Source organism: Rhopalosiphum padi, chromosome 2 (assembly GCF_020882245.1).
Source record: "Rhopalosiphum padi isolate XX-2018 chromosome 2, ASM2088224v1, whole genome shotgun sequence".
NCBI classification, from domain to species: domain Eukaryota; kingdom Metazoa; phylum Arthropoda; class Insecta; order Hemiptera; family Aphididae; genus Rhopalosiphum; species Rhopalosiphum padi.
The window spans coordinates 28345530-28361580 of record NC_083598.1 but is presented as its reverse complement, the minus strand read 5'-3'; the positions used below and the strand labels follow the sequence as shown (position 1 = coordinate 28361580).

General features: G+C 30.0%; 1 protein-coding gene across 1 annotated transcript; it reads right to left on the bottom strand.

The window, feature by feature from the left end:
• Positions 1-1417: 1417 nt before the first annotated feature.
• On the bottom strand, positions 1418-13095 carry LOC132921069 (facilitated trehalose transporter Tret1-like). The gene is made up of 2 exons (XM_060983899.1): positions 12766-13095; positions 1418-3525 (listed from the first exon to the last, which is right to left on the bottom strand). The coding sequence occupies exons 1-2, from the start codon at positions 12827-12829 to the stop codon at positions 2036-2038; spliced, it is 1554 nt and encodes a 517-aa protein (XP_060839882.1). The 5' UTR covers positions 12830-13095; the 3' UTR covers positions 1418-2035.
• Positions 13096-16051: the final 2956 nt, after the last annotated feature.

The following is a 16051-nucleotide window of genomic DNA, read 5'->3' as shown; positions in this document are numbered from 1 at the left end:
TTTTAAGTTTTTTTACTAACAAATATAATGCATTTAATGTTTATATTTGTCGACGTTTAGTACAAGTCTAACAATTTTGTAGAGTTTATTCTATTATACTATAACGCTAAAAAATAAGTATTCAATATAAATTATTAATTATTAAGGAAACAAATATTACCATGTACAGTTAAAAAAATGTTAGTCCATTGTTTGAGTATAGGTACGACGTATATATTTTAATCAATGGTTAGGTTAAATACACGGATATATCTTTGCACGGGAACGAAATTGTATCTAGACCTTTTATTAAACATTTAAACAACCATTAGCTAGCTAAGTCATTTATATTTATTATTTTCACCTTGATCAATTATCCAAGTATAGAGACAATTTTTGGTCTTAAGAAAAGGGTAACGTTTAATTTGTTATATTTTTTTACAGTGATATCACATAAACAATTTAATTGAGTCTCCGGAACAGGAATGTCGTATAATATACATGTACAATATTACAATGAAGGTATAATTGATAAATGATAAAAAGCTGGACATAATTCCGGTTATGAATGATCGTGGGTGGATCACAGCTGGCGACTGGTGTGTGGTATAGGTAGGCTTCGCTGAAGCAGATGTGATTCAATTACTGCAGTGTTAGTAAGTTTAGCAAGAATTATCTACTAAGTAAGTTTACAAAGTGCAATCCATTTAAATAATATTATATAATTAGTTTGTATGATATTGTAGTATAACAATAAAATATATATTCGTATTTAATCAGGTTTTGAAATTAATAAAAAAAAAAACGGTTTTTAAACTTCTGGTTTATTTTAAAAATTTCAATATTATATGCATTTTTTTAGTATGTTTTTAAATTTTAATAATTTTGTGATAATTGAATTATAGCAATATTATTTATACTTTATAAATGAAATATTAATATATAATCAGCTTAAATAATGTTCATTTGACACATTATAATATAGTATCCAGAGCTTTTTTAAATGATTTTAATATTAGTATGTTCGAAGTCTGATTCTTGTATGCTATTACAATATTGATGGCTAACGACTAATAAGCAATACAATTTATTATTAAATTACTCAATAGTTATTAGGTAGAGTGGTACTAACGTGATAGAGTAAAATAAAATAATATAATTAACATTGAGATTTGCAATTATATAATTTAAAAAAAAACTGCAGGTGCTACTGGTATAAAATTTTAAAGTATTGTTATGGTTATAGTTATTACAGAAAGGTTTGCATGATAGAGATTTGAAACAAACATTTTTTGCATATTAGTTTAGTTTAATTGTTTACTGCAAACAAAATTATTCACCCGCTCGTAGTATATTAAAACAATTACATAATTAATCTGCTTGCAACGCTGTACAATATAGGGTTAATTTATAAATAATTAAATAATGTCACAACAACTCCAGAGTTTTAAAATTATATTTACTTTTAATGAGATTTAGTATAATATAAAAAATATTTATAAATATAAATTGGTTTATAATACACATTAAGTCTAAATACAAAACTGTGATTAGACAAACAAGTGATTGTCACCTTATCGTATTTGTTGTCTAAGCATATGAATTCTGTGCATAAAATATCGTTATAACAATTATTAATATTATTTTAAAACTTAAAATTAAGATATATAGGTATTTAAAATTATAATTATACTTAAATTATTCATAATACTTGTTATACTTGTTACAATATGTTAATTCGAATTATTAATTTACCACAACACATACAGACACAAAATATACAAAACCCTACGGTTGTCATAAAAAATGATGCAAATAAATATATAAAAAACGAACTTGGTGGCGTAAAAATACAAAAAAATACAAAAAAAGTAGGTTTTTCTACTAGATTTTTTTTACATTTTCCCACTCTCCCCCCGAGTAAATCAGTTTTATTCACAGATATTAGACACTACATAATAATTATAACAATAATAATATAGTAGTGGCCTTTACTCGTGTATACGTGCCGCAGCAGTGTACACGCACAGGAACGTATAACCCCATGTGTCTGTTATTATTTGACGTTGTCGCCTGCGCATTGGGGTGTCGTGAAGCAACTCTGGTCCTTGCCCATGCAGACTTTCATCTCGTTGGCTTCGACCACGACCACGTTGCCTGCGCCGCCGTCCGCCTGGTCCACAGCGGCCTCCTTGTCCACAGCCGCCGCCTTGTCCTTGTGCCGCCTGTCCGGGAACCACAGCAGCAACTCGCGGCGGATCTCGTCGTACGTCTTGTCCTTGGTCTCGGGCACGAACAGGTACGTGTACGGCACGACGGCTAGGCACACGGCGCCGAACATCCAGAAGCAGCCGGATATGTGCAACGCTTCCGACAAAGACGGGTACGCCTTGATAATGGCGAAGCCCAGCACGTTGTTGAAGAACATCAGCATGGACATGCATATGTTGCGCACGTTGGCCGGGAACACCTCGGTGTAGATGATGTACGGCACCATGCCCAGGCCCAGCGAGAATGCGATCACGTGCACCGAAAGGCTAAACACGGGCAGTATGCCGGTGTTGATGGACGGGTCCACCTTGTTGACGTAGAAACACGACCCGATGGTGATCAGTGCCAGGGCGGTGATTCCGTACGTGACCATAAGGAAGAACTTGCGGCCGGCCCTGTGCACCGTTAACGTCGCGACCGCGGACCCGATTACTTGCACCACGCCCACCAGTATAGTGCACGAGTGCGGGGACATGTTGCTGCCGCTGTTCTGGAATATGTCCACCGTGTACATGAGTATGATGTTTATTCCGCTGAACTGCGTGCCCGCCTGGAACACCAGGCCGATGAGCAGCGCCTTGACCGTGCCGCGTTTCTTGTAGTCGGCCAGCGTGGCCTTATTCGTCTGGTCGCTGTGCCGCATCAACGAGTCTATCTCCTCGCTCACCTCTTTGTCGTTGTCCTTACCCCTAAACCACATGAGCGACCGTCTCGCCTCGTCCATCCGCTTCTTTTGGATGAGGAATATCGGTGACTCGGGCACGTACATCCACACCACCATGAACAGCAAGCTGATGGCCAGACAGGCCACGTTCAGGTAGGTGTAATCGACCATCACGCCGAACACGTATACGTACAGCACGCCGATGTTGTACATGAGTATGAACAGCGAACCTAGACCGGCCTTCATGGCCTCATCACTCACCTCTCCTACGAACATAGGACAGTTTATGGCCGCCCCGCTGGCCCCCAGGCCGCCCAAAAACCGTGACACCATCAGAGCCGTCTCTGTTTTGACCACCAGCAGGATGATCCAGCTGATCAGGTACGGTAACATGGTCAGGAAACCAGTGGCCTTCCGGCCGAAGTTGTCCGCCAACATGCCCCAGAAGAATGTGCCCAGTATGGCGCTGAGCATGCCCCAACTGCAGGCCCAAGAAATCGAGTTGTCCGTCATTACGTGGTCGAGTGGAGTCTGCTTTGGGTCTTTGAGCATCGGCGCAACCGTCGAGGACCATCCCGTGTAGACTCCAAACGAAAACGTGACGAGATTCACTGGAACATTAATAAAATAATAATCACATAATTTATTGTTATTAACACCGTTGATTATTGTTTCCTGTAGTTGGTCGCTCGTAATAAGTATGACCATCAATTTACGACCGGATCAAGCGCGTCATGACATTAAAACGATATTATATTAATATTCTTATTGCATAAATTAAATATTACGTTTACCTATGTAGCATGTTAATGTGTGGTTAATAGTTATATTTAACTTGAGTTTTGAACACATTCAACATCAACAAAACTGTCCTGTGTTTCTATATAGGAGTTTAATATAGATACACTGTGGTGATTTACAAAGTATGCAAGCATACTTACCCCCTTTCCTCCATGTAATTTTCGTTTAATTATACATTGATTATTTGAATCAAATTATGGTTGTTGGAGATTGTGGCATTACAAGTTTTTTTCAAATGAGAATTATTATTAGGTATTTTTCACTGTAAATTGTTAAGCTAATTATTTTTTTGAAAATCTCGATGTCTACAAAATCACGTTTTAAACGAGTTATTTCTCAGTTATTAAGCTTTATAAATAAATTTAGTCCATGGTAATAAGTAAAAAATAAAAGGTTTATTCATTATTAACATCCATTATTAAGGATTATTCTTTATTACCCTTAACATATAATGTTTAATAGCTCTGATACTGTTCATTAAAATTTCAATTTATATACATCAAAGAATCTAAAAAAAATAATTTACTTAACTATTTATAGTAAAGAGGGGTGGTATTTTTTTAACGTGGTATAATAAGTTATGACACTATTAAAGGTTAAGAGTGTTTATATAATGGCTACCGATTTAAAATATTGCTTTATACTTTAACGTTATTATACTGAAGTATTTATAATTTCAATTGTTAATGAAAAATATTATAGGCAAAGAGGTTATTTGTTGACACAATTTCAAAAATTTAGTATGATATGAAACTATATATATATAAATATGGGTAAAATATACGTAAAATATAATATTATTATTTCGCAGGTAAAAAATATCAACATTTCTTCTTAATAACTGAATATTACAAAATATTATACCTTAGGTTTTTTATTTTAAACTGATTGACAAATATGTGATGATAATGAATTCCGTAACATCTTATCAAAATACTAATTATATTTCAACTACAATGTAGTAATGCATAGCATTTAATAATTTAGAATTTCCACGTTTTTGGGATTGCGTTCTTAACGGACGAACGTGAATACTAGTTGTCATATAGGGTAATTTTTCTATCAACAAAATAGACATTACTACTAGATATATTTGGAAATAATTGTCATATTTTACTCCTTTATTTTTAAAACAATTTAGGCTCTCGATTTTCGAGTGGAAGTCTACATTATGTATTATAAATTATCTATTCCACGTCCATATAATATAATATTATTGATTAATAAATGTTCATTAATAATGATTACTTAAAGTTTGGAGATATAAATATAATAGATAAGAATAATCTATAAAGTAATAAAAATAAAAATAGGTTTTTAAAATGTATATCACTGCTTTCTTCCTTTAAAATTGTTACGAATAATATACCTTATCTTAAGTTCAATATTATTTATATAAAAATATATTAAATATACGAATATATTATTTATTTATTCATTAACACTTTATTAAAATTTTAAATTAAAGAAAAGATAAAAAGTTTATACAGTTTCAAGTTATAACAGATGTTTGACATATTTAGAATTGCTTTCAGCTTTAAAATAAATTTAAGAATATTTTTTGATATTAAACAAGGTTTATATCAAAGAATTATTACCTTTATAATTATACCTAAGTAAAATTAAATTTCTTAATAGGTACGTCCCAACTGCCTAGTAATTTAACCATAGATTTATAAGTTTTGGATTAAAAAATGTATTTAAATAACAATTACAAAAATAAATAAATACATTTTAAAATAACTGGGAGCTATGGTAAAAAATACTCAGAAATAATTCTGAAATGACTACAATAAAATGTAATAATAGTTTCATTTGAATATTAAATTGCAGTATGTAGGTAAATAATCCATTTATTCGAATTTGTATTGATAAGAAAAAATGTGTAAACATTTTGTTTATTTTCGATTGTTTAATTTATTTTTGGTTAAAATCTCTTCTACTAAATTGTCTGTAATCGAATTTCATGATAAGTGTAAATATTTTATATTTAATAATAACACTAAATGGAAAATAATAAGAATATCATAAACCGTGTAAAATATAAATTATATTTAGGTACACACAATATGTTGTTAGTTTTTTTTTCTTTTTTTTTAACACGTTCACTGAGTAATAATAACAATTACCTATGTTTTTTTTTAAACATTTAGTTATGTCATACACTGTGTAATATATCATGTAATTTATTTCACTTATCGTAAAACAGCTGCTGAAAAACTATTTAATTGTATAATCTTTTGGTAGGTGGGCATGGTGTAGCAGGTAGGTAGGTAGGTAGGCCGCAGTAACGTAGAGTATTAATGTGGTCGTTTAACGTAGACAAAAAAAAAAAAAAAACGTGTCATATTAAATGTAATTGATTGTGTCTAGTTAAAATTTTAAACGGTATGAATAAACTTTACAGCGTTTTGCGCAGGCAGCTGCGATGGTTAGAATATGCACGTCGAGTAAGTTCTTAAAATAGTAGAAATAAAAAAAATAATAATCAATTATTGATTTGATGACTTAGTCATATTATATTCTGTACTATATACCGTAATGTAACTTGATTTATATACTTATATACAGGGTGAGCTTCAAACCCCTCTGCATGATAAGTTAACACTGGTAAAAATGGCACTCCATCCAATGTAGGTACATTGTAACTTGTAAGTCTACTATTCTTACAATTATACATAGCTATAATAATTTTTTTGGACTAGGTGGCAGTATTGTGACAAACATTTCCCATCCGTCTCTATGTTTCTAACGGAAAAAATGGTATAATAATAGTAAAGCATTTTATTTATTATATTTTATATAATATTTTACAATTGTACACATAATTATTGTGCTCAGGCTATCGGTATTTATGTTTTATATATCAAATGCGCTAAAAAAGCTTTTTCTACGTGCGATCAAACAACCCGGACCCGGATAAGTTCGTATGACAATTTTTTTTAAAAATTATTTTAGGTCTAAGACGTCTAGTCTAATGGTTAATACCCATAGTAACCATGTATTATACAACAATAACATATCTATTGAAGCGTTCAGTTACATCCATTCGGTTTTATACAGATATTATTTACCTACCTATTGTAATATAGTAAACAGAGTAATTTTATTTTACAAGAATATTCACATTTTTAATATTTTCCCTATAATATATATATATATATATATACATTATACATATAAATAGTGTTTATCCGTGTTCGTTTCCGTTAATAGCTAAACAAATGTTAACAAATAGTTTGTTTTATAATCAAATCAATTTTTCGCATATTTTTTATACATCGTAGCTAGATACTTAAGTGTTTATTATAACATATAGACATCGTGGTGTAGAGATGAATAATTTAAGATAAAATACATAATAACTTAAAAATCAAAAATATTAAACACGCCTGTTAATATCAGTTTTTACAAAATTCAATTAGAAAAAAAAGTTATACATGCGCTAGTACAATACAGGCACGAATCCAGAGCAAAGATCTGGAGGGAGATAACAATTGTTTTACATCAAAAATACAATTATAATATAATATAGAAACTTACTTTATTCATAACTTAAAAATGTTGTCATAATAGTAGGTACATAATAAATAAATTATTGATTATTTAATATATAAAGCGACAATGTGAAAATAAGTTTAAATTTTGTTTATATTTGTTATTTAAAATTACAATATTGAAAGCACTGTCCACTATGAACTAAGATAGTACTATCTTAGTTATTGTGCACCCCAGAATGATACGTATATTATATTATCAGACATATTATGTGATTTGAAATAGAGTAATATCAGGATCTGTAGAAATACGCATAAAACAATTTGAGAAAAAATATGTCTGGGGGGGGGGCCACTAGTCCCCTCCTGGATCCGTTCCTGGTACAATATGTGGTATAATATTATTAAGGATGAGGTATAAAATTAATAGCGTACGGTATTATTTCAATCGAATTTGCGGTGTGCGTGGTATCACGGTTATGGTGATTGGTGGTGCAGAATGTTCAAATTTAATATTATGTTTAGTGTTTTCTACCGTCCTCATCGGCTATAAAACCTAAAACCTACACCGTTTTCCACCACATGTACTAGTACGTATACTCACATATCAATATCTACGATAGTATAATATAATAATAAATTATAGCTTGCAATTGCGGTGGGATCGAGGGTATTTCAAACCACGGGGCGAAACTATGAAAGTATTCAAATGTCCACCTCTAATTTTAATTCCCCAATGAAGTCTCTTTCGTAGCACTAAAGCTCGCGATCGTTGTATACATAATATTATATTATATAATATTAAGCAGTAGAATCCGCTTAATTGGGACACATTGGGCAGTGACCTATTTGTCACCATTATCCGACTGTCCCGATTAACCGATTAACCGAATAACTAATAAACCGATACATTCACTATGCAATCGGTCCCTATAAAGCGGTTGTCCCCTTTATGCGGTGTCCCAAATAAGCGGATTCTACTGTATGTACAATTGAATATTGCCGCATGAGGCAAACCAGACTCTGGTAATAGGTACCACCAGTTTTTTGATGCGCACATCTTATGCTCAAATATTTCTTTACTTAATTGTGTACATATAGTTATCCACGTGTTATTGGTTGCCATTATTATTATTATTATTATTTACTCCAATAAATAATGTTTTTTTTACGATTTAGATACCGTTAAACGTGGTACAAATACAGATTACTAAAATACCGGTATTCTGGTATTGACGGTATACCAAAAATACCGTCATAATCATATAATTATTATATAAAGAAAAAAATCGATCAATCAATAATTGAGAATTACACGACATAAACCAGGTGTAGAAGAGGTATAGGTACAGTGTTCACACTGCATTATCTGTGATGATATTCTTGTATTTTATGTCTATATACGGTTCGTGACTTACGTTGAGTTATAGAGTTTGTATACATATACTGCAGATCGATGCAAGACGCCAATGAACTTGTTGATAAATGTCTAGTCTTAAATTATTCACGTATTAACACTTACGTATAACCATTGATTTTATAATAGTTTATTATAAAATCAATAGTATAACGGGCATATGGGGTATAGGCACGAAAAAAACTAAAAACTTACCATTACAGAGTTTGCTTGTGTGTTTCTTCTACTATAGACTCTAGAAGAATCTAGGAGATAGGTACCTATTAAGTTATCGAATTATTGGTAATTTGTTTATTTTCCTTTACAGTATTAAATAAATCAGACTTGAAGGAAAGAGATCACGCGATTACTAGGACTGGGCAGTCATATTATATACAAATATTAATGGTATTGAATATTGATACGGAGGTATAGACTGACTGTATATACCTATATTATAGATTTTACGAGCGGCAGACGATTTACATATTGATCTCAGCCAATGACGTGAACAATGAGTGTTGTTTTCGAGTAGAAGATAGTAAATTACTCGATATTGAAAATAACCAATAAGCACGTTAGAAAAACAGTAATTTTTGATGATTTTCTTCATTCGTTGTTAATTAGATCGGAGTCTTATGATTTCGGAAACTCGAGATTTTCATCGATTGCTAAAGTCTGTTTATTTTTAGCCCCGACAGATACACGATATATATATGACTATGGTCATATTATACCAAGGCGTATGAATTGAATGATAAAATCATATACAACTCATATTATATTATGGATTCATAATGTCTATGGCAAATGAGACGAGTCGCGAAAATATGTTTTTATATAATACTTATCATGCCTGTGTACATAGAACGAATTGAACGATGTTTTATAGATTTCCAGTAATTACTATTTATGGTTTATCATCTTTTACTTTTGCTGAGTATTAATAAATTATAATTGACCACTTTAACTCGAAACGCGTATCCAAGTTGCATAACCACTATATTTATATACATCATTAAACATAGGTATACCTATTATTATACCTACATGTATAAGCATTATCAAAACATTATCGTGTACGCAGTCATCTATATCTCGTGCTAATTTTATTACCTATTTTTTTTTATAAAATTCTATTTATTTAATTGGGTTACCGTTCGGCGGGATTTCGTTTAGCTCGGCGCTATTGACGGGTGAAAAATAATCATGAATTACGTGTATGATATTACAAATTAAAAATTGAATACATATATGTATATATTATATTATACATTACGTGCTTACCGATCACGTGCAACTGCAGACGTAATTCGTTAATAATGAACGAACGGTAATAATGTGTACAAAAATAATGTGTATATACATATTATATACATGCCATCAGCTACATTATTATAGTCGTATTGAAACGATACAGAGTACTATCATAATAACAATTATATACATAGTAATTGGTGCCGTATATACGATTTAATCCGACGTCCGCGATTAACGTCAGAATGTGTAGGTATAATAATATATATATAAATAGCATGTAAAATATGTGCAAATAATATTATAACGTAGTCTATATACCTATGTGATATATAGAGATACATACCTACATATACCGAACGATTATTAATATATCGTTACAGCGAGTACGATATTTTCATAATCGCAAATCGCGCGTATATCATATCGCCCCGGTGTGTTAAACGGCGGTTACGGGGGAGGGTGTTGTCGCGGGTGGGCAGAGGTTGTGTCGTCGCCGTCTGGGGGGGGGGGGGCGGGAGGGGACGACGAGGAGGTGATGTGGACTGCGCTGGAAACGCTCGTGTGCAAGGTGCATGCTATGCGATTCGTTTTGAAATTTACGGTGCTATATACTGACACGCGCGACGTGTGTTGTTTAGTTGCCGAGCACTGCAGTGTGCGTTCCTACGTAGGCATCTGAACGTATTTTATGCGTGTACGTATGCGCGTGCAACTGCGATACACTACAATAATTTCTATTTTCCTGTCCTCGGGCCGCCGCGTAATTTATATACGATGTCGGTCGTACGTACGATACGGCGTAATTTTTTTTATATAAATTTAAACATTATCTCAAACGCAAATCGACCGCAGCACATACCTTCTCTCGTACACGTTTATATGTGTACGAACGACTCGCGCGTAATTTATACCGTATAGGTAAGGTATATAATGTACACCACCTTTAACATCATAACGTTTGCCACTCCGCTATATATTGTGTGTATCTATACATATTATATGCGTTTTATCGGAACGACGCTTTTCGACGACCGTTTTTTACGACCTAACCCGAGAACTCGACCTCGGTCGACGGTCCCTCGACGGTCGACCTGCAGAAACGTCCCGCAATAAGCCATCGAAAATCTGACAACGCTATATTCAGCAATTTTAGCGCAGCTACATAATTGTAATTTATTGTCAATTCCAACGCATTTATATTGTATATTATGCATGATAATAATAATAATAATTCGTGTAACCGATTTGATTTTAGCGAACATAATTATATCAGATACCTCGTTTAGTTTTAATATTATAATAGCAGTCTGATTAGTTCAATATACTCATCAGACCGGATAACGAAATTACTCTACTCGGTATTTATACATGTGTAGTCTACAAATATTGGTCATCGTTATCAGAAAAAAAAAATAATAAATACAGTCGCGCGCGAGATTCTGAACAGCGTTGATCGTTTTTAATTCGTCACTATAATATATACGTTACCGTATTATAGTTGACGTTTAAAAATGTATTATGTACGACGCATTTGTATTTTATACTGTATTAACCAATAATGTTAATGGTGTATGTGTTTATGTGTGTGTTCGGTGTTGATATATACACACACGTGAATTATTGTGTAATAAATGTATAATTAATGTTTAATGTTGATTTAAACAAAACGATGACCCGGTACAAATTAAATCTATCTCCATCCGTTCTATGCCGACACGTTAATATAGGTATATATAGTGACCGATGCGTAGTTGCAGCGTACATTGTGCATGTGCTGCGTATTCGTTACCTTACCGAAAGTATAGTCTTGACAAATAAAAATACGTAGGAGGTAGGTGGTCTCGATAATCGAGAAGACATTACGGCTGTGATAATAACAATAATATAAACAATATGTTTTTGATAACTGACAGGCAATTTAAAAAACCAACAGCTTTTTGAGTTATTATGACACGTTACCATCTGTGTTCAGTTCTTAATCTATAGACATGTTAATGAAATTATTGAACCACTTTAAAAACCTACTAAAAAGGACAAAGGTTTTCCGCCAAAATGAAAAGAAAAACATGTAGTGATCCCTAGTTCCATCGTTCTGCTTAAAATCATTTAAATTCATTATACTTAGTAAATAGGTAGTAACTTATAAATATCCTACTGTTTTCAACAAAATATACTATATGCATAAAAACTATGAATATTGTAAAATAACGTTAATAAATCATCATATATCGTTATAGATCATAAATAAAATCATATAAATTATGATAAGATTCAATTATTTTAATATGAACCCAATGAACTATGGAATAGATAAGATGATTTACACATACTGTGTACATTATATGTAAACTTAAATACAAGAGGATAATGTATGTCCTGTTTCGAAATAAAATTAAATAAAAGATTAAATTAAACGTTTAACTTAAATGATTTGAAATTCAAAAAATATTCAATATTGTTTAGTTTTATATTTTATATTTAAATATTGTTTTAGAATAAATAAATACAAAGGCATATTTAAAATTGTTTTTATTCTTGAAGTTAAATGGTAAAATAGTTATTTTAATTAAATACTTCCGGTAAATATACTCCAAAGCCTTTTTAAGTTTTAAAAATGATTTTAACATGGTTATTTATATTCCTCGTGTATGAGTATGCGTGTGTGTGTGTGTGTGTGTGTGTGTGTGTATTATATATAATATAAACATTACGTTCTATTATTTGTTTAGAAAAATGTACAGGACAAATAGTTAAAATGTTTTAAAATTTACTAATTATATAATATTTATAATATAAGTATTTCAAATTAAATTAAATTAAGAAAAAAATACATTTAATATGTAATAACATAGGTACTAACAATTATTAATGTGTACCTATATAGTATAAAAACAAACCTGAAATTGCTGCGAATAATTGTCTACAGTTGGCCTTAAATTTGCTTCCTATAAAATTGTGCATTTTGAAACGTTTAGTTATTTTAGTTAGTTTATTTGTTTAAAATGTATTTGAAAAGTATCGATTGAAAACTATTTTAATAAAAATTAAAAATTAAAAAATTAAAAAAGTATTGAAAAACCCGATGCGCGTTTGCGGACGTTAACGAAACGTTTAAAGTTGTAAACTTAGGTAATGTACCTTATATATAATGTGTTTGCGCGTTTTTTTTCGTAACGAGACTGCGTGCAGCACTCTCAGCAGCAGCAGACTAAAACTAAATACCCGTACCTTAACGTTATGGTGTGAGACGCCAAAAAACAGTGAACTCGGTCACTTAATCGCATTATGTTATGCGTATTCAATAATAACATTGATAATAAATACATCGTTAAACAACATCTTCGTTGATGATGACTACAGCGTGCCCTAATTGGTCGTCGGAGTAGATTTTTTTTTTATATTTATCATTATACTCTTCTACGAGGACATTTGTACTTAAAAAAATTTTCAAACTTATATTGTGGTTGGAATTTTTTACGATGATTTCAAAATTGTATAATTTAGTTTAATAAAATGAAAGAAATATCGTAAACTCACTTATGACCAAAATTAAAAAAAACTAGAAATGGCTTATTTAAAGCAAATTATACTTATTATTAGGTACATTTAAATACATCTTATTGATTGACAAATGTTTATAATATTTTTTACAGTTACTGAACAATTCTAAACAATAATAAGATCAAAAATCATGTATTATTAATGTTGTTGAATAAATTACTAATATTGAAACAGTTTGATCGTTTGATGAGTAAAATTTGCAGACGCAAACTATTAAAATTAATCAATTTTTGAAAACGTTGACAGTTATTTTTAAATATACATTGTAATTTCTTATCATGCCATTATGTTGGATAATAATTTTATTATTAGATTTAAATTTCACAAACATCTTTTTTTTCGATCCTATCTGCGTTTTTAATAAATGAAATAATAATCACGACCTTCCACATCCTAACTAATTTGAAGGTTAAGATCATTAAGGGTTTATAATATTATAAAGTTCATTCAGATAAATCGGATTCATTATTTTCAATTATGATTTATGGCACGGGAAGCTGAAAAAAAAATAATTTTACAATATCGATTTAAACTAGACGAGTATTTAAATGCCGTATAAATAAATAATTTAAATGATTTTATACAGAATTACATGTGTACAATTTTAGTTATATAAAGTCGCTATTATTTATTGTATACGAGTAATTATTATTTAATTATGATTTAATAATATATTATTATTTATTAAATGATTATAATATGTATTATATAATTATATAATGTTAATGTATATACCTACCTAATAACTATTTTTAAATAATTAATAACAAACACTACTTAAAACTTGTATACAATATTGTATATACTGTTTTGTAGGTTTAGTAGCTAATATCTATGATTATGAAATAAAATAAAAATGATTGAACAAAATATGGAGTTTCTATTTTTTTTTTTTTTATACCATAGATTATTAACTAAGTAGCTTTTAAGAAAACATATTAAATACGTCAATTTATTTTATATTTATAATCATTATTATTGATAACATATAGTTTTTAGAATTTCAGTAAGAATTGAACTGTGACATTACTTCAAGATAACTATTTGTATGTAGTACATTATTTTGTATGTAATAAAAATCATAAAATGTATTTTTTTCCTTACATGCCATCTTTTAAAAAATGAGTTATATTTGTGGTAATAAATTATCTTCATTAGGAATCATTTTTCGATCATGATCAATATTGTATACAAATGTACCATTTATTGATGACAATTCTTACATATCTACAACTATGATGTTGTAGTGTACATAGCACTTTTTACCATACATTTTTCAAGATTTTAATTTGAATTGGAATATATATTAATGTACAGAATAATACGACTAAAAAATTTTAAATTTGTACATGGACATTTTTTAAGTAATATGTATTGACAATAGAATAAATTAAAATAGCGTAGAATAACCAAAACTTTAGTATCTGAGCCAAATATGTATTTATAATGGAATTTAAAAATCAAATTGGTATCTATAAAAAAATATATACAACATTACGTGTTAAGTCGAATCTTAATTTATTATTCTTTTATTTTTTTTTTATAAGACTGCAGTAGAGAGTTTGTAAATAATCGGAATGTGCATAAATTAGGCGAATTAAACATAAATTATGAATATTAGGTATCTAAGTTTAACGACCCCATCCATCCAATGGGTAAAATGTTAAAATAATAACATAATGTAATTATCAAAATTTTACATTCCTGATTGATTTTATTAAAAAAAAAAGTGACAAGACGATGTCAGAAAAAGAACTTTGTCATTAGTTACTAAACAAAGTGCGTAGTATATGCTTTGAAATTTCATGAAAAAAATCAATATCCAACAGCTAATTTACTATGGCTATATTTTATGTATTTGATTTATCGAGATAAACATTATACTAGCCTATGAGGTAGTTACAATCTGTTATATTTTTTTACACATATAAAACTTTATACAAGCAAAGATTTTAGAAGGACTGTATTTGTTTCTTAGCCTCTTTAACCCTTTTGCCCAGATGGTCAGGTATACGATTTATAAAACTATACCAATGTATATGAATCATATAACCCTACTGATAAGATAAGATAAGATAGGAAGTAGTGACATTAAAATCATACTAACGTTAAATCTAATTTCAATCATGCTATACTGCAATAATACATTTTGTTTTAACTAGTTTTATAGTTACTATTTAGTATAATATTGAGATGATTCTTGTAAAACAATTCGTCTTATTTTTTTTTTAAACAGTATGTATTTTTCAATATCTTTTATTTTTAAATTAAATTGTTCAAGAACTCAAGCGTTTTATAAAATATTAATTTCTTGTTTTTTACGTGCACATTGCCTATGCGTGCACAATGTAATTAAAAATTAATCATTTTAGAAAAATACGACCAAACCATCATAAAAATTATTTGATATGACATTTTAGTTTTTCATCTTTCATTTAATATACAATATATATATATTATTGTAGATGATAATATAAAATATTTTAATTAGTAATCACCGGATGTTGTAGAATTATAAATAAAACTTGACATCTGACATGACTGTCAAATACAAATCCAATATGTTTAATTCTAATTTTTAATACCTACAAATATTATAAGTGAGTGTGGAACTTTAAAACT

Bases quoted from the DNA above. Each gene is read 5' to 3' on its own strand.
- LOC132921069 (XM_060983899.1), bottom strand. From the start codon at position 12,829: ATGCACAATTTTATAGGAAGCAAATTTAAGGCCAACTGTAGACAATTA. The intron at 3,526-12,765 runs GTTTGTTTTTAT...TTAATGTTCCAG, and splicing joins ATTATTCGCAGCAATTTCAG to TGAATCTCGTCACGTTTTCG.